Source organism: Zootermopsis nevadensis, unplaced genomic scaffold (genome assembly GCF_977971745.1).
Source record: "Zootermopsis nevadensis isolate Lab colony 2312 unplaced genomic scaffold, Znev_1.0 Znev_ptg000067l, whole genome shotgun sequence".
In the NCBI taxonomy this organism is placed as follows: Eukaryota; Metazoa; Arthropoda; class Insecta; order Blattodea; family Termopsidae; genus Zootermopsis; species Zootermopsis nevadensis.
This window is the reverse complement of record NW_028259198.1, coordinates 60,685-84,413: the sequence shown is the minus strand read 5'-3', so window position 1 is coordinate 84,413 and position 23,729 is coordinate 60,685. Positions and strand designations below refer to the sequence as shown.

General features: G+C 41.2%; 1 protein-coding gene across 8 annotated transcripts; it reads right to left on the bottom strand.

Annotated features, from left to right (window-relative positions):
• Positions 1 to 4,160: 4,160 nt before the first annotated feature.
• On the bottom strand, positions 4,161 to 23,513 carry LOC147871086 (transcription-associated protein 1-like). 8 transcript variants are annotated; one of them, XM_087341273.1, is made up of 11 exons: positions 22,495 to 23,513; positions 21,925 to 22,022; positions 21,340 to 21,425; positions 20,848 to 21,069; positions 20,302 to 20,501; positions 17,335 to 17,424; positions 13,052 to 13,184; positions 9,608 to 9,769; positions 9,241 to 9,379; positions 8,960 to 9,135; positions 4,161 to 4,562 (listed from the first exon to the last, which is right to left on the bottom strand). In XM_087341273.1, the coding sequence occupies exons 2-5, from the start codon at positions 21,935 to 21,937 to the stop codon at positions 20,451 to 20,453; spliced, it is 372 nt and encodes a 123-aa protein (XP_087197399.1). In that variant the 5' UTR covers positions 21,938 to 22,022; positions 22,495 to 23,513; the 3' UTR covers positions 4,161 to 4,562; positions 8,960 to 9,135; positions 9,241 to 9,379; positions 9,608 to 9,769; positions 13,052 to 13,184; positions 17,335 to 17,424; positions 20,302 to 20,450. The 8 variants fall into 8 exon arrangements, 5 of the variants coding, with proteins under 5 accessions (XP_087197399.1, XP_087197394.1, XP_087197396.1 ...); XM_087341268.1 differs by lacking the exon at positions 21,340 to 21,425 and having other exon boundaries at positions 22,495 to 23,493; XM_087341270.1 differs by lacking the exon at positions 21,340 to 21,425 and having other exon boundaries at positions 9,608 to 9,702; positions 22,495 to 23,493.
• Between the last annotated feature and the right edge of the window lie 216 nt (positions 23,514 to 23,729).

Here is a 23,729-nt window from a genome sequence, read left to right as displayed (position 1 = left end):
GGGTTTGAAGGATAGAGACATTTTAATTTTTCACAGTTATTCGAAAGTCAATTTTTCAAAGGCATATATCTCGCGATGTGTAGGAATCTGTGAGACAAACCTCATATCAGTATGAGGACACTTATATGTCAACTTCATGTCAGAGTCACGTCAATGTATGTCCAAGGGTTTGAAGGATAGAGACATTTTAATTTTTCACGGTTATTCGAAAGTCAATTTTTCAAAGGCATTTATCTCGCGATGTGTAGGAATCTGAGAGAAAGAACTCATGTCACTGTGGGGTCACGTACATGTCAACTTCATGTCAGAGTCACGACAATGTACGTCCAAGGGTTTGCAGGATAGAGAACTTTTACTTTTTCGCGGGTATTCGAAAGTCAATTTTTCAAATTCATATATCTTCCGATCTGTAGGAAACTGAGAGACAAAACTCCTGCCGTGTCTTCAAACTGTTGGTAACGTATCTGAAACACGCGTGTCATTGCTAAATGTACCTCTGCCTTGTCTTCACGGTGGTACTGTCTTTTCTCAATCTCGTACGTCATAGGTAAATGTACTCTTGTCGTGTCTTATGGAATTCATCGGAATAAAGTATAAATATCACAAAACAACGCACTTGCATACAGCACACCAGCTCAAGGAACACAATACATCATCATACAGTAGCGTATGACACAATAAATTGCCATTTGAAATATTATAAATTCTGTGTGATGTGTGACTAATTTTTGTCTTAACAAACAAAATACGAGCTACAAAACATGCATGATGTGGGTGGGTGCGTGTTTGGGTTAATCTTCGTATGTATACATAGATTGGTAAATACATGAACGGATGGATAGATATGTAGATGGGTAAATAGATAAATAGGCAGACACATAGACAGGAGACAGAGAAACAGATACACAGAGAGAGAGAGATAGAGATATTCAGATAGATAGAATAGATAGATTATATAGGTAGAGAAACCGAGATATCTAAAGCCGGCCTGATAATCTTTTATACTCCTACTATTCTGTGGCCTGAGTGAACAACCGTCTGTCATCAAATGTTATATGAGTAAGGATCGCTTTTCACTACATCCTCGAAGCTAATTCTGAAAATACCTAAACCCCATCTCTAATGAGTATTTGTATTCATAACATATTAATAATATAATTGGCTTCTTTCTCTAAATAACTAAACTAAAATATTTAATCCAAGAATGTATTCCACACATACTCAAGTGTATCCACTCATGTAGCCAAAAATCTATTATGTCATATGAAAAAAGTAACGCAGTCCTCATACACGCCATGTGGGACGCTTGGCTGGAGAGGCAGTACAGTGTATACACAAAAGAATGGTGCGGTTTCAAACGTTAATAAAAAAATTATTTACCAACTTACATGTGCACAACATACACCGTCAGCGGCGGCAACTCTCAAAGTTTCTCATGCGTTCATTACAATCCTTCAATGTGTGCATCCTGGATCACACGACACACATCCACATGGTAATCAAACTCATCCCACACCAGCGCTGTGGAAAGACATGGTTGAGAAGCACTCGTACATTCCTATGAAAATGTCCAGTTGTAGAATGTAATCGTCATAATTGGTATTCAGTTGGGGTAACAACCAGCTTTCCAACATGTCCAGAAATGAGTCGCTGTCTAAGTTGCTTCAGCGAAGAAAGATGAGCCGTGCACTTTTTTGCTGGCCACCGCACAGAAAACGTTGACTTTTGGAGAGTCACGCTGGTGCTCGGTTCCCCAGATACGGACATCGTGTATGTTCACCTTGCCACTGATGTGGAATGTGGCTTCATCGGAGAAGATCAGTCTTTCGACGAACCCATCTTCCTCCATTTTAAACCGCATCTCCTCGCAAAAGCCTCGCCTTTTCACTTTGTCTGATGGTTTAAGGGCCTGCACCAATCGCAATCTTGTACGGTTTGGCATGTCCAATTCCATGCTTCCTCTAGCCACTGACTTGCGGGGACTTCGCTGAAACGCCTCACGAACTCTTTCAATGTTGTCATCAGTCATACGAGGTCGACCAGGACTCTTGCCTTTACACAAGCATCCAGTTTCTACAAACTGTCGGTACCACCTGCTTATGTTATTCTTGTGTGGTGCGTCTTTTTGAAACCGTGCACGAAACTCACGCTCTGGACACCTCAAAACGGAGCACACAGAAAGCCTTCTCCTGCTGCAACGCCATCTTTGAAACTGGCCACGCAGTAAGCATGAGAAACTTGGACAGTTGCCATGTTCACAGCACCTGTTACTACTAGACACTATATTATCTTCACATCAAATTTTATGTCTTCCCTTCGGGGTTTTTTTCATACCCAAAATCCGTATTCACTTGTAATTTCTAAGTCATCCCCGATTTTTACCACGATTAATACTTTATTTCTGGATCCTCTGCAAGTCCGCGGTTCAACTACCGACAGCGACACAATCAAGTTCGGTCCAATTCAATAATATACACAGAAGATACCGTGAATTTTTCCTTCGGGTAAAACCGGCTGGAACGTGATGCTGTCCACGTATCTCTATCTAGCTAGCTGTTAAAGATGCACGTACCTAAACCTTCAATAACCCATACGCCTTCATGCCGTAGTGCGTAATTAAACACGGACGCAACTTATATTTAAAAAGAAATTAGTCTATCCCGTGTAAGTAATAAGATGATGAGAAAGAGCGAGAAGATGAAGATTTGCAATTCGTTTTCCTTCAAGGATGGAAACAAGGACTTCATTAGATAAAACCTCTCAACTACGGGATACTGGCAAAAACTAAGCTACAAACTACTTCTACTACAACATTGAAGAGATAAATTTCACCCACCAGCGATGAACTGGAGGTTTCTTAGATGACGTCGTCGCTGGACATGGCAATCGTCCGTTGTTTCTCGTGTCGTCTGCTACAAGTTCACTCACGTTTCAGAGCTACGCGCTGCCTCCATTCACAAAGCAATGAGCAATTTTAGTTGACTTCTTTTTTTGGGGGGGGGAGGCTCTCTATGATTTCTGTATTATTTGATTTATATATAATATGAGCGACGTTCTTTGCAAATGACTTGACAATGCAAGCTTTCATAACTCTGAAAGAACAAGGGAATTAATAGAAAGTGTCGGATGCAAAGTTGAATTTTTGCCACCAAACTCGCTAGATTTAAATCCAATTGAGAACTTTTGGTTTGCCATCAATGCACACTTTAATTTGCTAGTACGCTACTATATAATTAATAATTATAATGTAACAAGTCATGGAAATTTTAGCTGCTGTTAAAATCTGATCTCATTGAAAGTCAACTCATATGCGAAAATTTAAAGACGAAATAGTGACATGTCGTTTTCTACCTGTTATAAAGGGAGATGAAAACAGAGGTATACAAGCAAGTGTTACAGTTTTCGATGTTTCTACAATCGGAAAAAATAAAAGTACAAGTTATTTATTTATTTATTTATTTATTAAATAACATCTTGAACATATAACAATCTGAAAACTTCATTTAAAATCTCAGTGGCGGCGTTTCAATTATTTCGGCTTCAAAAAGCCTGTATTATTTTATTCACATGTTATTTGTATGTGATTTCGTTGTCCACTACGTCTCGTCCCTAATTTCAGTGTGGATCTCCCATCAATCCACACTTTAATGTCATAGTACTGATGCCTACGATACCATAAATCTCAATCACTTTCACTGAATGAACTTTGTCTGCGTCAGAGGTGGTTAAATTTGAACTGTACGTCTGTCCTGCAATATGATTGTAATCTAAGGGCAAAGCTATGTAAATAAAGAACGATAATGTAGTTTTCAGCCCCATGAAATTTTCCAAATTTAAAATCTTCCCCGCTTTATAGTTTGTGTTAGCAGACGCTTAAGTCACCTCAAAATTACTTAACTTGAAAAGCTAGCCGTTACTCAGATCATCAAAACAGAAAATCCCCACTTTTTAAAATCCTCAATATCTTCTATATATGCTTTAGCAAATCCCACCACTGCAACTTAACGCATGGTCTGTGACCTCACACCCTCAACATTTCTAATATTGTGGGCAAACTAACTGCGTCTTTGCTGGATTCCGCTGATATTCCGTTGCAGCGCAGCGGCTGGACTGCAGGGTCGATGATGTTGTTAGTGGTTAAGAATGCATGCAGCTACAACTCTACTCTAACCCGTCTATCCTCTGAGGGTAGGAAGAAGGCGAAAAAGAAGAAAAGAAAGAAGAAGACGAGTAAATAGAAAGAATCTGAATTCATTTTGCTCAAGGGATGGAACAAGCAAAACATTAATTGGAGACTCAAAATTAAGGAACATTGGAAGGAGTTTAACCCCTGCACCCCAGGCGTTAGTCGTGTGTTAATTTAAAATTAAAGTAATTCGTTTCACTCGCCAGCAAAGATGGTAGAAACGAAATATGCCGGAGAGATGACCGCCGACACTGGAAACACGACAAGAGTGCAGCGTCCGGGTTCCCCGGAGCGTGTAGACGCACCCGCACGGGTGAAAATGCCATGAAGATCCTCCTCTGAGTTTCGGAACCACGAAGATTCACTTGCCGTTCCCCTGAAACCAGACAGAATGTCCCATATAATGACAAGAATTTATATGTAGGGTCTGAAGCTCCATATTATTCATATTAACATTAATTACGATGATAGCAAACCAAATTTAAACATAACCGTGTGTTGTTCATTAATATTTACAACTTTTATTTATCAGACTAGAAGACAAAAGATTCTAAATTCATGGTCAACGTTATTTTGATTAGAACATACAAACAGCTTGGTTGAAAGTTATCTCCTAAACACAACACACTCTTTTCTGAAATGCTAGACTAATTATAGAAAAAGCACTCATTAAAAGCAGCTTCGGGGGGGGGGGGATGCGGGTATTATCTGTCCCGACACTACGCCTCGGCCTCGCAAGATAGAAATTTGTGCCTTACATCTTCAATCTGCGCGTAAATTGTTATCTCCTGTTCTCACTGTGGTGATTGTGATGATTAATTTTACCGACGTTTAGGAAATGATATTGCTACCTCCATCATAACAGCGATGATGGTGGGCCCTTATGATGACGCAACATCACAAAAGACATTCATAAAACATTTTTCGGTTATGATTATTTGCTCCCAAGCGATTTTGGACCTTACGGGATAACATTTATAAATAACCGTTGCCATGGTAACGCTGCTAAGAGATGTTGGGTCTAATCGGATAATTCTTATGATTATTATTGTTTACTACTTACATTTTTGCCGTCATTCTTAGCGGGCAATTTATTAGTCTTAAAATTTTGTCCGTTATACCCCATAAAATGGCATGATTCTTCTAAAATATGAACTTGAAATTACATTGAATAAAGCGATAGCTGTCTACATTTAATGTGTCTTAAAATATGCTTCAGAATACTAAAAAGGACGAGAAAGATCTCTAACGATTGTCTGTCGACGGGGAGAGATTCGAACCCGAAACCTATCGAGTAGGACAACTCAATATTTATTTCTTGTATGTTTACTTACCCACCTCTCCTGATCTGTGGAACTAACCCTGACCGATCATTAAACAGACTACGTGCATGATGAGGGACCATACATCAAAGGAAGACAGTGATTTCTATCTACACCAAGACATTCCAACAGCACCAGGTTCTAGCCAGTGTGCTCAACGGTTAAACGGGTACGGGGTTACTGCGACCTGCTGTAAACATCTGACCAGTTAACGACGTATTACGGAACAGAGAATGACGTCCACATGTTCATAATCCCATGCTCTGGCAAAACAGATACGGGTGTAATTTGTCAATATTCGATTTAAAAGAAATTGGATAATAATCATTTTATGCGGAAAAGTTTACAAAGATATGAGAGACTCAAACAAGGAACAGAAATGTGATTAGTCCGTGAAACATTAAACAAGAATAATCTCTTTTAAAATTGACATATTGCAGAGGATATAGAGTCTGGATGTAATGACTCATACGACCCGGATTTAAAGAAATCAGATATTATTCGTTCAAGTATCATGTGGAGTAACAAATATTTCCGAGGAATATATTTCTTCCATCCTCAGGGCTAAAGATTGGTGAGCATTAATGTTACATTCTATAACATTAGGTGTAACTGGGAGGATAATATTAAAATTGTTCTTACGGAAGTACTTTTCAAGGTTGCGAAATGGATTAATATAGCTCAGGAAAGACACCAGTGACGGGATTTTGTGAACACTAAGCTGAACTTTCCATTCAAGGCGGATAATTTTACTGGCTGAGCCTATTGTTAGCTTCTAACTCCCACCTCAGAAATTCGCAAGACTACCTTTGATGGTCATATCGATGGCAAAGCATGTAAAATTTAAAAAAGAAAGTTGTATGGCATCTGGTGTCATTTCAATAAAATAAATTCTTTCTAAAATAATTAATAATGCCATACACGCATACGATAAAAATAGAAATTAAAGTCTCACTGATTATTACAGAAATTTGGACATATAATAATAATAATAATATTTGCATTAAAGGGTTATTTTGATCTGGGACCATGCACAGCTACTGTATAACTCACAGTCGAACGCACGTATATGTACGATGGTGTCCGACGCTACCAGAAGCTTGCTGGAATATCGACTGGATACCGGCCCTGCGATACGACCTTAAGGTCAAAACGTGCCCCCCATTTCCAAACAACCATTCGCAGTCAATACTCTTCGTTTCTAACACGTACTACTAACATTACACAGGCCGATTTTCGTCAAATTCGATATTAACTGTATGTCACTATCTGTTACCTTCCATTGGTACTATCAGCCATGACCCTCGTTATTAATTTATGTATTAAAAGTACAAAGCCACGATTAAGAATATCCATAAATTTAAACTTGCATGCATCTAGGACAAAAAATTCTGAATGGATTAGGCATTGGACAAGGCAGGTAGCTCCAAAATTGACTTTCGATATTACGCCCGTGCGCACAGACATGTTTCATTTGTTACCATGCACTTGGGCAAACATTACACGGATCCCTAGGGTCAAATCAACAGGTCACGCCGCCATTGTGCCAATTCTTTCAAGTACTGCATAATTTTTTGAAAGCGTCTCCACGAACAGCGGAGAATTTTATGGAAGTGCATTAAGACGCACTCTTTCAACCAAGGTCATCAGTTCATGACACGAAATAACAGAAAAAGATAATTATTTGTCTGAATTCGATTCCACAAGGAATTTAATCCATGGTTACACGTGATATGAGCAATGCGACAAAGTTGGAGAATGTGTAATATTCCTAAGAATTCCATTCACGCGGTGCATTTATTGAGACTATCTGCTGGTTTCTTCCAGCTTAAAACATGTTTTCAAACACGGCAGCAATTTCTTTCTCGTACTGAACACGTACACGTGTTCAACTTATTAAATGGGACACGAAGTGCTGGAAACAGCGACTTTTTCAAGTTTTGCTATTATTCTCGAGACAATGTTCAATGGCGCAACAAATATTCGAGCTGAGGAACGACTGGATTTTAGAGCAACACACACCTGAACGCGGTCCTAAATTCGTCAGAATCTGTCGAGAATCGATGAACCAATTTACTGTAACCTGAGTGTCAACCCATCCTAATCTTCGGAACTTATTAAAAACACAGACAGACAGACAGAGAGAGAGAGAGATGCTTCAACTAAGTTAACAGTCCTATAATATTTCTTGATGATTTAGACAGGCGTAATACTTCGTTTCTCACTCTGTAAGACAATCCGAACTTGAAAACACTTAGGGAAAGAGATTCAAGAAGATTATTTACAAGCGAGTGGGGCGAAGTAATACTGATAAAGAAAAAGGTATGTAAACGGTACATTAAGCCTTCAACAGAGAATGCTAAATACCAATTAGTTCAATTCTGAAAGTTTACTTCAACGTATGTACCAAGTGTTTTAATTATGATGCCTTTTATATTTATGGATTTTCTATGATTCTCACTATAAACAACGATCATTTCCTTAAACAGCGTTAACCAGTTGATCTTCGTAATGGTGAAGTGTTGTGTTTTCTTCGCGGTACGGACTGAATTCTTTAATATTAATCAGACGAACTATGATTCGCGGAATAAACAGCGATCATTTCCTTAAACAGCGTTAACCAGTTGATCTTCGTAATGCTGAAGAGTTGTGTTTTCTTCGCGGTACGAACTGGATTCTTAAATATTATTCAGACGAACTATGATTCTCGGAATAAACAGCGATCATTTCCTTAAACAGCGTTAACCAGTTGATCTTCGTAATGGTGAAGTGTTGTGTTTTCTTCGCGGTACGGACTGAATTCTTTAATATTAATCAGACGAACTATGATTCTCGGAATAAACAGCTCACAAAACTAGTCGCGTCCCTGGCAGACGGCAAATCCAAGCAATACAGACTCCGTACGCAATACTCGGTCCACCTAACACCAACAGCATTTCCTTACGAAATTTATCCAACAGAAATGAAGTAAGGACGACCAGTCAGTTTTTAAAATTTCTGTGTTTATACACGAAGAGAACGGCCTTGACCAGTTAAACGACTGTCAGCTACACGATGACTGCCGTACATGTTTACAAGACAGACGCAAGAAACTGGTCTCATACCGCAAGTGTGCGTGTCCATCACCGGACACGCAACGTCTCTGCGATTGTCTGCATTTTCTCCTTTTCCAATCTTTCCCATCAACAATTCTCAAATGATCTGTAACTTTTCCTTTCTGTTTCCAACTCATAAAAGAACTCGATTCCTTACCGTACGTAGGGGGTTTCAAACATTCTTTAATTTTTGACGATATCGGTACCTTCGCGAAATCCCATCCACGTAGACCAGGTTTTACTCAGACACTACATTACCGTCGAGACATACTAATTTCTAATTTCCCACAGAACACTATCTACGAAAGTCATTATAATTTTGAATCAACCTCGAAATAATACATCACCGTACTCACCCGAGTCCATCGCTCACAGGTGCCTCATCGTTTCAGACGTCTCGAGCCAGACGACGTCACAGAGCAGCGTCCAGGAGCGAGACGTGGAAAAATCTTCTGGTTCAGAGGTTCACGACGGCGATGAAGAATGATGATATCATAATCACCGTGAATGTGAAGAGGGCTCCGCCAATCACCTCAAAGCAGACATAATGACAAGAATTTATAATTACGTCGCTTCTGTACGTACGCTCTGAAACTCGATCAGTGGGCATTATCTGACAATTTCTCATTGTACTCACGGGAGTCCTTAGTTCGCTGCTGCTGTAATATAATTTTCGGGTTGTCGTGTTAGCGACCTCACGATGTAAACGGCCGTCATCCTCACCGCTCCGTAAACCTCAAGTCTTGAACGAGTGTCACGTGGTTGTTACCACTGACCTAGAAGGAGACGGAATGCGTGGGCAGAATCACAGAACAATCAAAACGTAAAATAAAATAATATCTCAGAATACTTAGTTCAGTATTGCAACGTCATTTCAGCCATCTTGTCTTGTGTGACGTAGGCCAAGTCACGTTGTATCGGTAACAGCACGCAATATAAGTTTTTCTCTCAACGTACTTTCAGAACTCTCTTCTTCAGAGGACGGAATATTTCATGCAACTCACCTTGAATGACTTAAGTAGGCTCGCGTTGTACAGGACGTAGCACCCGAGGACCCACAACAGGACACATGTACTCTCGCATGTGCGTTGTCACAGTCCTAGAGAAAAATATATAGACGATCTTATATCACTCCACTTTCTCCATGGAAAAGCGACGTAATTCACCTGTAAAGCCGCCAGACAGAAATGCCGATAAGTCAGGGTCGTTATCTATCCGACCAGGTTAAATCTGTATTCATTATGATAAGGTCAAATCCAGGAGTCAATTATAATCAATATTACAATTTTCATCGATTTGTGCTTACATTACACGTACAGTGAATGGCAAAAGAGGTGGAAATCCACACAATAAGAATTTATTATTATTATTTTCGCTTCAGATTTCAGGATTACATTTTCAATGGTGCAAGGGTTAATAAAATCTAACTCAAAGACGTTTGTAATTTCTAGAGAAAATCGGTTAGTATTTTCAATATCACGAAATCGCCTGCATTCTTTAGAGCCTCGTACTACCACCACGAAACCTTCAACAACTCTTTGGCTGTCGAATAAATCGAGAATTAAACCAAATACAAGCTGAGACGTAATATCAAAATGGCCGACTGAAGCCCCAACTTACGTAAAGACTGCGTACATACGCGCTGTACCGAAGCAGGAGACAGACAACCGGAAAAAACTCAACTTGTCCGTAGGAAACAAGTTTCGCGGAGCATGCTGGGAAAGGCAAAGATGAAAAACTCATCCAACGCGCGTCGGCAGAGATGACTAAGGGGCAGATAAAATTATACGTCCAGTAATAAAACACTAGAAGCGAAAATACTACGAGCAGCGAAAACTCAATGATTTAATCGAATGAAACTAAATCGCGGGACGGAGGGTCAGCCTCAGACTGTAAATGGTCGTAGAGAATAAAACAAAGCTTAAAAACATAAAATAAACGGCAGCGTCCTCTGTGCGGGAACATCGGGACCCACCACAAGCGCCGTCCCGCACAGAGGGCGCAAGTTATTATTTTGCTTTAAGAGGTTTGTTTTAAGTTCCTATGACCACTTAGCGGCTGCGGTTGAGCCCCCCTGTCGGTATTATTCCATATCAATTACTGCGCTTTCGCTGATGGTACAATTTTCGAATTTTGAGTGGTCCTTTCATTATACCTAATCTTACTATGCTCTTGCTATATCCCCTAGACAAGATCTGTTGCCAGGTCGGTTAGTCGAAAGACTTGGACGACTCGCCTCGCCCACAAGGTTCTGTTTTCCGTAGCGTGCGAGCGCAAAGCCAACGAGTTGGACTCGTCCGACTCGGGCGGTTCGTTGGAACCCGCCACCAGGCGCCCGGCGCCCAGGCCATTGTCCGGATCCGGGTCCGCGCCTCTGCTCGCTCAAGAAACAGCCTGGGCCTCCACCTCCCTTCGTGGGTCGCGGGGGTTAGGGCGCGGGGGTTAGGGCGCGGGGGTTAGGGCGCGGGGGTTAGGGCGCGGGGGTTATGGCGCGGGGGTTATGGCGCGGGGGTTATGGCGCGGGGGTTAGGGCGCGGGGGTTAGGGCGCGGGGGTTAGGGCGCGGGGGTTAGGGCGCGGGGGTTAGGGCGCGGGGGTTAGGGCGCGGGGGTTAGGGCGCGGGGGTTAGGGCGCGGGGGTTAGGGCGCGGGGGTTAGGGCGCGGGGGTTAGGGCGCGGGGGTTAGGGCGCGGGGGTTAGGGCGCGGGGGTTAGGGCGCGGGGGTTAGGGCGCGGGGGTTAGGGCGCGGGGGTTAGGGCGCGGGGGTTAGGGCGCGGGGGTTAGGGCGCGGGGGTTAGGGCGCGGGGGTTAGGGCGCGGGGTTTAGGGCGCGGGGATTAGGGCGCGGGGGTTAGGGCGCGGGGGTGAAATTTTTTTGGGGTGGCGGCCCCTCGTTTTGAATTCTGGTTGGGGATCCTATGTGGGATAATATGGGAATTTTTGGTGGGGAATCCTGCGGGATCGTGGGTTGCGACCGTGGGAAATTCTGTTGGAAATGTTTGGTGGCAGATTCTGCTAGATCTGGGTAGGGAATCCTTGGTGGGGATCCTAGGAAATCTGTGGGGAATACTAGGATGGTCATGGGGAGTCCTGGTAAATCCGAGGAATCCTGGAGGGGGTTATAGGGGATTCTAGAGGTGATTGTCTTCGGGGATCCTGCCGTGGTCCTAGAGGGCAGTGTCCCTGGAGTTCATCAGGGAATCCTTGGGTCCTAGGGGATGCTGTGGTTCCTGGGATATGGTGATGCTGAAAGGATCCTAAGGGGATGGTCCCGGGGGGGGGGCGATCTTGGGTAGGGGTGATCATGAGGGTTGGCCCAAAGAAGGGGATAGCCCTGGGAAGGGGTGCGACTGGGGTAGTGGCCCTGGGGTAAAGGGTGTGGCCCTAGGGTGGCTGGCTAGCAGAAATATTGGTGAGAAGATATAACCTTGAGATTTTTTAAGACCAGTATCTACGAAACTATTGGGCCGAATTTGTCGTGGCTTCCTTGACCTATACGTGACCTCATTTTGACATGAGTATGGTCAATCAGGTATTCACCGTTTGGCATAAATACGTATGACCTTGAGAATTTTAAAGACCTCTATCTGGCAAACTATTGGGGCGATCTTGTCTTGACTTTGTCATGACCTTGACCTAACAGTGACATCAATGTTACAAGAGAATAATCACTCTGATAACTGATGAAGATGTGAGGGCGAAATAATGTACAACAGTGGTCCCCAACGCGGTGCCCGCGTTGATACGGAAAGAGGTTATACTGAATAATAAAGGCCGTTCAACCATGAACATTATAAAATCAAAGCACAGTTCTCCACGTACTAATGCCCATCTTGACGATTGCGAGCAGCAACATCATCCTACTCTCCCAAATTTGTAAAACTGGCCGCTGAAATGCAGTGCCAAACATCACACTGACTTCCCACTTGGGTAATAATAATTGTACTTATAAAAGTACGTATTTTTGATTGCGTGGTTTCTTGTATCAATAAACGTCGTGTTCTTTTGTGTATTATTTGGTGTCCGTATCTTATTTGTCCAGAGAAAACAAAATTTGGCTTTGTTAATTGGTTGGTGCCCGCCACAATCTCATAAACTCTCAAATGTGCCCTTGGGCAAAAAAAAGGTTGGGGACCACTGACATGCCAAACATTATCATCAGTGCGTTTGGTGTAATCACGCACGTCTGCTGATATCGAAGTTTCAACGTTCCTACGTGCGGATATCCGTATATCCCATGTACACATAAGATCGAGATTAGATACATTTCTTTTGTACATTCATATTTATTTATGACGGACTTTGCTCGACTGTCTTAACTACCACGCACCGTGGGACATAGCCGCAGAGCTCGACCGTCCATGTACGACGCAGTGCGAAGAATGAAACAATAAGAGAAGGGGGGAACTCCAAATTAAAATATAAATAAACATCACGTACAAGCAGCTTACCGTGTCTCGTTTGTGTGCGGTAGTTGGCTGCCTGAGTCAAAGTCACACGGTGCGTAATATCTGACTGGCTAACTTCTTCGGTGCGTGCTACTTTCCGCGTTGCCTGACAGCACAAGTCCCTCGGCGATACCGACTACATAAGAATAAAATTAAGAATATATAAATACGCATGTGTATATAAATATGCATATATATTTTTGAGAGAATAAGAAATTTTGGTAGAATCAAAAAAGAGTAAAAACATAATATAATAAGAAATCACATAAAGTACGTTGCCGTGGCTTCTGTGTGCGCGCGCGAGTGCGGTGCATGCTACTTGGTCGGTCGAGTTCCGAGTCAATGTCCGGCGGTGCGTCGTAGTTTTCTGTAATGCTTGGCACCACAAACCCCTCGGCGATACCGACTTGATAAGAATAAAAAATAATATATATATGCATACATACGTTTTTATGTACGTATTTATATATATTTTTGCAAATAAGTGTTAGTGAGCTGTCAAGGGGAGGCTGCCCGTGCCTCTGGCGGCAGCCGAGGAGCCGACTGCCGGCCTGCGGACCCCGACGACCGGCGATTGCTGATTTACGGGTGGCTCAGAACGCAGTGCCGCGAGCGAGGCAGGCCTCGAAGAGGGGACAGATACAATGGTCGGCCGGTCGCCGGGAACTCTTTCGCGGGAAAGGCCCCATGGCCAGCCGGGCCGAGACCGTGAGAAGCAGAGATTGGGTGCTGCACAGACGGAGTCTCGCATGGACTGGGTGTCATTCAACGTTTCTGGTAGGTATAGAATGGGAAAAATTTCGACATTTTCATAATTTTTTTAATTTTTTTGAAAAAACTAAAATTGCTGGAAATTGTCAAAAAAAACAACACAAAACCCAAAAATTTTGAAATTTTTCAAAATTTTTTGAAGTTTACATTTTTCAAATTCTTTAAGCTTTCTGCGTCCTTTCAAAGTAAAGAACTATATTGAGGAGACTTTATGGCCTTACAATTTAATGACATTGCACATTAAACAACAAAGGTCCTAATACAGATCCTTGAAAGTTACCAGACAATAAATCAAAAGGAAATGACAAAACTTCAGAATAACGTACTTGCGAATGTCTGCTGGTTAGGTAACTAAGAAATCAATCATATATCCAGCAGACAGTTCATAGTCACCAAGTTTGTGCAAACGTAAGACATGCAAAACAACACTGATAAATGTTTTAATATTTGCCGTCAAATCACAATTTTTAATAAGATGATAAAATATAAAATATTTAAAATATCATTTCACGTTCCGCATCGAATGATCGATTTACAAATTGGAACGTCTCTTACGACATGTTTCGGTTATATTTAACCGTCTTCAGGTATAAATTAGATTGGTAAATTTAAAACTCGAATTACAATCCTTTACAATGTTATGCAGTTTATGAAAGATGTTCTTATCAGATTACTCTTATATATTAGAACGAAGGTATTGTTTTTTATATGGCGTGGTTCATCTGATGTTCAATATTAGTCTGTAAAGCAATGATTTAAAGAAAACATTAATAAATATGGAGTAATATAGAAAACAAAATGATAAAATCAACATAAAAGGCATCATGTACACATAAGATCGAGATTAGATACATTTCTTTTGTACATTCATGTATGTCTGAAGGTTGATATGGGTTGCCATTATCCACACATTGAAGGCAGATTCATATTTATTTATGACGGACTTTGCCACAGTACGTACGTGTTTGCCGTGTGGTATTCTACGTCCATACAGCATCCAGTTGATGTGATGTGTCCAGATGGGGGGGGGGAGGGAGGAGATCATAAATGCAGAGGGAGTTAAAGAGAGAAAAGTAATGCCGCACCAGCTTGGCCCAAAAGTTATATTCTGAGCAAAAAATTTCGAAAAGGAATTCCCACAGTGGCAAAGCGTGACTTTTTCAAAAGTGTTGGCCAAATCCCACTCCGGGATGGGGGTCAGGGGAGTTAAAACTTTGGTAGTTGAGTTTTTGGATCGTAATTTATCTTCCATGATGAACAATTAAGTGTTAGCAGTCGAGGTTTGGCTAGCATCTTAGCTTCGTAGGTCATGTAATCCTCTACTTACCCCCTCAAACCAGAACTATATTGTAAGATTTGAGGTTTCCACAGCAGATATTGTTTCTGTCATAATTGCGTTTGCGCAAATAGACTGGGAGCTTACGCCTGAATGAGGTACCCATCAACGCTTGTAGGGGAAGGTATTCCCATATGTCATTTCAGATAAATCCATTAAAACAGAACACCCAAGTTACTGCTATTCTTATGGGCACACACTCCAGAAGCATCTATACGTTAATGTGATTAAGTCAAGGTTCTTTACAATGTCTTCCGTGGTTTAATGCGTCACTGGGACATACGATTGTGTGGGTCGTATTAACCCGGCCAGTATCGCACTCCATTGCAGCACGCTGCCACTACAAACAGTCCTACATATCGGGTGGGATATCTAGTTGCTACAGGTTGCAGCGTGAACTTGTAACTTAATCAGTACACGAACTGTAAAGAAGTTCTTGACATAATCTCGCACAGTGCTAGGACAATGGATGTAAAATAAAATGTCGTACCTTTAGTTGTAACGAAGGTAACTGTTGCGAGCAGCGACAACTGGGACAATCATAATTAATAAGGAAGCTGGCCATGTCGTTGACCGATTGACTAACTAACTAGATGGCTTACCGAACCCGAAGGTTCATCACCGAACTAACCAAAGCTCTGTCCTGGGCCAACAAAATCCAGTCTCCTTCAAATCCTATCTCCCATAGATCCCGCCTGACATTATCCTCCCATCTACGTCTAGGTCTCCCCAGCGGTCTCTTCCCTTTAGGCTTCCAAACCAGTACCCGGTGCACACCTCTTGTCCCATCCATGCGCGCTACATGCCCAGCCCATCTCATTCTTCTCGACTTAATCAGCCTGACAATATTGGGGGAGGAGTACAGATTTTTAAGCTCGTCATTGTGCAGTTTTCTCCACGCCCCATCGTCTTCCCTCCTAGGCCCAAATATCCTCCTCAACACCCGATTCTCAAACACCTGCAATCTGTGTTCCTCCCTCTGAGTGAGAGACCATGTTTCGCACCCATACAAAACAACAGGCAGGATTATTGTTTTGTATACTTTAATTTTCAGGTTCTTAGAAATCAGACGGGAAGACAAAATATTTTGGACTGAGAAGTTGCAAGCATTTCCGGAATTTAGTCTCCTCCTAACTTCGTCGTGAGCATCATTTTGAATCGTTTTTGTTGTTCCCAGATATTTGAACTTTGTAACCCTTTCAAAGGATTTATGAGCCACCTTAATGTCTGTCGGGTACATCATCGTGTTCACAAAAGTCCGCCACCGGGGTCTATCCTGAGTCAGTTGCATCCAGTTCACTCCATTGAGACCCCATCTCCGTAAGATTCGTGTTAATGTTATCTTCCCACCTACGCCGAGGTGTTCCCTTCAGGCCTTGTAAACTTTCAACTCGCCCTAAAAACATCGGCTGAGGAGCTCGTCATGCATTTTTCTCTATTATCCGTCCCACCTTCATTTTGGGTCCAGACATCTTCCTCGACACTCTGTTCTCAGAGCTCCTCAGTCTATGTTCCTCCCTCAATGTGAAAGACCACGTTTTGCACCCATAAATACTTTGCACTCAATAATAGCAAGCATTCCCCGGATTTAATCTGCTGATGTAGGAGATAATGAGAGGGAGATTCTTCGATATTTATTCCTCTAAATCCGGAATAAAAATTTCTTTCAGCTCCCTAAAACGCTTTAATAATGTCCATGTATCAAGAGATGTAAAGTGTTAGAATTATTGTTCAGAATATAAACCCCACTTCTTAAGATCCATTAATTTTTATTAAGATTCTGGGATACGAAACACCTTTCATTCCTTTAAAATATTAATTGCCTACTGGAATATTCTTTTATTATCAATGTTGCCGTGAACAAACAGAAGTCAATCTAATGTTACTTGAAATTGTGTTAAAAAAGTTTAATTCTCTTACAAGAGTTCACAAATTCAGACGAAAACATTAAATGTGATGAACATTAATAATAAATAGGAATCCCTTATCTCAAACTTTGTTCAATTGTAAGAGACCATGACGTCCACCGTCAATGATCGATCTAATCAAAACTAAAACGGAGAGAGTGGAGGGCAGGAGCACAGATTTCTTAATAATTCTTTTATTAGATAAGAACTTGTGATATTCTATATTAGTAAGAATTGCCACAAACAACATATTCCCTCCACCTAACATTTACCTGGGCAATACTCGTTACAGCTGAATCTAAATGGTGACAAGCCGCTGCATCCAGTCTGTACAAAAAGTCATTATTTCAAGGTCACCAACTCTGAAATGACAAATGTTCGTGTAAAAGACAGATCAATGAAAATGTCACCTTATATTTTAAACTGCGACAGTAGCTCAGTCTCTTGTGTGGAAGGAAACAATCTTGGATGAAGATAAGTGCAAAATTCCTCTGACAGCATAGCCGAGTTTCCAGGAAATTCCAAAGTGCAATGTCTGTGACATTCCGCATGAAACCAGGTTCATTCAGAATGGAGTTGCCTCTTTCCACATCCTACGTCATTAGGAACCCTGCATATTCCAAACTGCATTACAACACTGATATTTAAACACCGCAACCTATCTGCTGTCACACCACAGCGACCAGAATGGCATATCCAGATCACATCAGGTGTTCCGAGTAAAGGTGACGATTCTGAAGAAAAAGTAACACACACATCGCGAAGACAAGTTTACTGCAATTACTGTCATCATCATTATTGCCATCTTCTTCCAAACATCTAATCTGCCATATGCAACTTCCGTGCTCATTCTTTCCCTTTCTGACTGCCTCACTAGAATCGTAACAAACTGGTAATATTACCAACTACAAAACATCAGTGCCTTCCTGGACAAACACGTAGTAACTAGTTTTAACACTTTTCTTAGTATTCAAATTGAGCTGAGTTGTTTTTTAAAGATTACGAGGACGAACAAGACCTCAAAACAATGTAGAAATACACGAATTCTGTCGGCCAATGTACAAACGTTCTAGGCTACGCTTCAGGAAGTTGTCAAATGTCACTTTCATAAATTACAAAGGGACCCTTTCCCCCCCCCCCCCCCCCAGTAACGTATCCAACGCAACGAATTATGGTCGTATTACGTAGGAAAATGGTGGGGACAAACGAAGTCAAATCAGACTACAAAACGATGAAGTAAAGCAAACGCGAAAAGCCGTTCAATATGACCTTCGTGACTGTGTGTTCGTAAATAATTTGTTTCGGCTACGGTAAAAAAAATGATCATTTCCTTGTTAACCAAAGCAACGCGCCATTCATTATGCTAAACTACGTTCAATTTTTCTGCTACCCTTTTTAAAACAATCCGCACACCTACGCCCACATCTTGGGGAAGATTTTTATTCGAAGTCTTGGTTACTCGTATGGTCACATTTCCAGCAATTACAGAACCAGCAGACAACTGCCTGCCTTCTCTCTGTCGCTCCACACCCAATTCACATAACATGATGGAAGGATGACTGTAAGTGCTAAAGAAACTGGCAGGGTGCTGGGGCCACCAACCCGGTCGCAAATACTTAGACACTCTGTACTGTGGACATGGGAATTCCCCACTAAGTAAAGGAGAGCCACCAAAAATTTCTTACTTTGAGGAAACATCTCTCCATGACACCAGCAGCAGCACTCTCAATGTAACAACTTTAACAAGTAGAAACACAACAAAATAAAGAAAGCAATTCTACAAAACAATATTTTGCATCTGACATTACGTCAATAAACAGTTTTACGAGATGAGTTTTAGTGCACGCTGATTACTGAATTGCCAGCATGTCTGCATGAGAATTTCTGATTGTGGTCACAATGTTTATTAAGATCCCGGGACCCCTTCAACATCGTCATCGTATGTTGACTGACTACCCAATAACAAGATCAATAAAACGTGCAACAAACAAAGCTACGTTCTGCCTCCAAGAATCATACGCAAAGGAATCTTCACTCACAGACGGCTCGAACATCTAATATTTTAACAAACATCCTGCAAAAGAGCTGTACCACTTAAAGTCCTCTCCCTTCCATTTCAGCACAGATTCTTACAGTAGTAATACGTTTTAGAAATGAAAGGAGGGGAGACACGGGTTTCGTATTGTATGCATTTCCTTCCTGATTTCTGCCCTCTAAAAAAAATAACTGAGGGTTTCGTGGGTGCGATATGGGAGCCCAAGATGAGAGGAAGGAGGGGTTATGTAAAAATATATTTATGAGGGAGCAGCCAAGGTGGTCAACGAACACCAAACAGACATCATATATCATTTCATTTCCAGGTCAACAATCTTTAACCAAACTAAATGGTCAATAACTCTACATTCTTCCTATAAACAATCTGACTGACAAGACTAACAAATTAGTCTTTCCTAAGCCAAGAACTCTTCACAACCATTTTACACACATAATATAACAATCCTGACAACACCAGCACTGGTACATTGTGACCCACATAAGTGGCACTGCCTTTCTATACTTGGTTCCAACCAACCACACCACTCCTCGATCCTAATGCAAATCCCATCCCCACCCCCAACCATGAAATATACCAGAAGTAATACTGAGCCTCATCACATGTCCATGAGACTGACACCTGACAACTCTCAACTTATGGTTAAGTCTCAAATAAATGGAACCTCTGACAGTCATCTCCATTTTTGCAAGCAAATCCAAATTCATAACGAATACCACACCACAAACTTACAAGTTTTGTAACCGATCCCCTTGCTCAACACAGCAAACTCTCAAAATTAACCAAAAGCACAGAAAATATCCCGGCAGCTCCGCTCACTGTGCACAAAACTAAATTACTTACACTGGCAAATGCTCACTTATTAATTAGTAAACAGACCACATTAAAGGCTCCTCAGCACTGCACACATCTCACATGTAACAAAACCTTATCACAAATAGTCACCACCCTCGTCTAAAAAGGATAAATAAACCTCACATTCTGATATCCTATGAACAATATCATGAATGCCTCTAGCGTACCACAGATACTGCAATAATGCCAATCCCTCACCACATTTACGTCTTTCAACATATCAACTCTCACACTTACAGTCACAACATCTAAAGTACCTAATAAAATTGGACAGACTCATCTCTCTCACACAACAACCACATCAAATACATTCTAATGCTCATGTACTCACACAACGAATGCCTGGTTCAGACCGATATCAGTCTCTTGCGGATACGAGGTTCCTTCTTTGTCCCAGCAGGTTTAATCTTCTGACATCAAGTCGGTCTGCCAACTGTTGCCGCACGTACTTCAACGCTTCTCTGGCTGGCAGTACGCGGATCACGTGGTGCTCAGTAGAATCTGAAGGATCATTCTGTTTCTCGTAATCTGCTACTCCCAGAAAGAGAAAATACATTCACATTCAAGAAATCAAGACATCACACTCTTCTAAGAACACACAGTTTTACTTCACCAAGCAGTTAACACTCCCACCTTAGCCAATGAACAAGGACCTTCCATTTTCAGAAGACAAATTCTGTCAAGTTCATTACAAACCCATTCACAAGTTAACTTTAAATACGGGTCACAACCAGCGACCTGACAAATTCTTAACTCCCTCGCTCACAGATTCATACTGGAGCCTTTCTTTCCTCCTCCCCAGCAAATTTAAAACATTCGCCAAGTGGGCCATTATTCCACACGTCATAATACTGCAACTACAAACTCTACAACTCACACACGTCACGTCAGTCCCACGCAACTTCCCTTGCCACTGATTCAGTGGATATTTAACGAACAGTTCGCTTGCAGTCTGTCTGGAGCCGAGGATGTTGATCGCTGTCTCCAAGATAGGAACAAGTGCCAGGTGTCCCGGCTTACACGGCTCCCTCTCCTCGTGCCCCATTATGACAGCAAGGGAGTCTATAAACACCAGTCGGTCCATGCCCTTCAGGTTCGCCTGTTTTGATGTCATAAAGAAAGGACGTAAATGAAAGATTAAGAAATGGCAAGCCACTACAACACAGCCAACATCTGTAGCACTTCTACTACTAAGGTGAATTCAACCGACAAGGGGCAAGAGGTAGCCGTATCAATTAGATTTATTTTCCATATCACCATCAGTAATGCCACTTTATAATGCCTTCTGGAAGCAAAGGTGGAAACTTCACCAACAGTAATATAAATTGTTTCAATGTTGAACAATCTAAATTTATAAAACTGAACTCACCAGCTGCCTGTGATATCGCCACCATTGTGCAGTGACACACAAGGAACACCGTCGTAACTCTTTCATGGCTGCAGCAACAAACACACCTACCAACATACACAACAGGCCTTACTGGCTGTTCCAGATATGAAGCAGACGCTTTCAACAAGTTCACGTACTAAATGTGGTTTTAAGAGAGATTTCAGGTTCTCACAGTGGTCTTTGGGTTCTAACACCACTTGGACTTACAGAAAACCAACACCGATTATGGTTTTTAAACATTTAATGGTTCGCTATATCAGCTGAAGTTATCCTTGTGACTAAGCGCAATGCCATGAGGCAGTGGGAGCATGGAGGTAAACTCCATGCATTCTCAATTATAGAACTATGTGGAGGTCAGCCTCAAAATGTGGTTCCTTAAACTGGCAAAGAAAAATCACGTTCTTCATTGTTTCTTTGTAGTCTCAATAGAAGAAATAGACAAGTTCTTTATTTCATTAAAACCATTTACTACTTTTCAGGACAAAAGGTCTTCTTCCTTCAATAATGGCATTGTAATTCAGAAAAGAAGTTTATTAAACAATTTACTCAAATGGATGAACTTACCTGTGACTGCCATCTGGTGAGTGGCTCTGTCTTGCTTGTCCTGCAATCTGAACGGAATCCCATGGACTGCGGAGATCTCCACATGTGGATCATCAAAACTGCAACAGCGAATCACAATGAGTACAGATAATTACACTCACATCCTAATGTTCAATGGTCACAGCAGTGGCCAATGCAGTAGCTGCTTCCTAAATCAGCAACTGATGTAAGAGGCACAGAGCAAATGGGAAAACTGGGTTTATGATATGACAAAGAAATACATTACTTGTAGAAGCCTCCTGGTACTGGCAGGATACTAAACACAAACTAATTGTGATACAGCCTCTAACGGGCTCACTGTACCAGTAAATAATGAGTTCTGGGTGCTCAGAGAAAAATCTATATCAGTGCCTCATAGACTGCCTTGGGACTCGCTTACAATTCTGCGAAGAAAAGCCAGTGATTAACAATCTGTTATGTCATGTTAGTACCATCAGGCTGGAAAAACATCTTTTATTTTGTACACTATTTTAATATCAAGAATGAGGTTAGTTTGACAATATTCTTCTGCCTCCAACTGCTCTTATATACCTTGGACAGGAGAAAAGCTGCTGCACTCTATTCTCATCATCATTAAAATTCAGGGATGCCACCAAGAAACAGCAAATTATTTCCCAGCACTGACGACGGTAGAACGGATCCGTCGTGCTTGACTTCTGAGCACTAGATGCTGTCTCCACGACCTGGAAAACACAAGCGACAGTTTCAAGTTATAACGACTAAGGAAAGTGAAATGTTTTAGTTACAGTAACTTCCATGCGGCATTGTTATAATACTTTCACGTACTGCACTTACTGTAATACTCTAAACACCTTTTCTCCACATCAGGGCGCATGTCATATTTATTTCCAGAAACTTTGGGTTTCATGGACACCTAGACTTTTATTTTGCAAGTGGAAACAAGTTTGACAAATCTCAACAACACTGAAATAAAAATTAACTACAAGCATATAATTTTTGTATAGTCTATGCTAACCCTAATAAACGTCAAAAAGGAACGTACTATACGCGTACCAAGTTATTTAATAATCTTCCACCAACAATTTAAACTCTAAATGATTTAAAGGTGTTCAAGCGTGCATTGAGAGGTCACCTCATCACTCACACTTTCCATTCTGCAGTTTATTTCACCTCTGCTGAAATTTCCTCAGTTTTATGTATATCTATAATCTATATTTAAAGTGGTTTTGCATTTCTATTTAAAATTCTGAGGTTTATGTATATTAATTTGTAATTTTTTTTAATACCTGTATTGCAGAATCTGAAGGTTATGTACATTCACATATGAAACACGTCCTTGCATTGTGTCAAAAGTACTGAGGTTTACATATATTGAATGAAGTCCTGAAGTTTATGTTTATTGTATGAAATGACTTGTACTGCATCCTTTGGATTACTCCTAAGAAGGATCTATGGAATGCAAAGAAACTCTACTCTCTAACATACCTGAATAATGCAATTCCTTATCACACACACTAATAAGGCTTTTTACATGCAAAAGAAAATAATCACAACAATGGCAGGTGTCAAAAGCTGCTTACCTTATAGAGAATAATTTCGTAAATTTAATATACTTCCACTTGCAAGTGAATTTATATTCTGCTTGCTATCATTTGTGGTGGAAAAGTTGGATAATTTTAAAAGAAATACAGATGTACATAATTGAATTACAAGATGTAAACCCTGCTAAATGTCAAAGAGGAGTGTACTTTACACGTGTCAAGTTATTTAATAATCACCAACCAACAATTAAAACTCTAAATTGT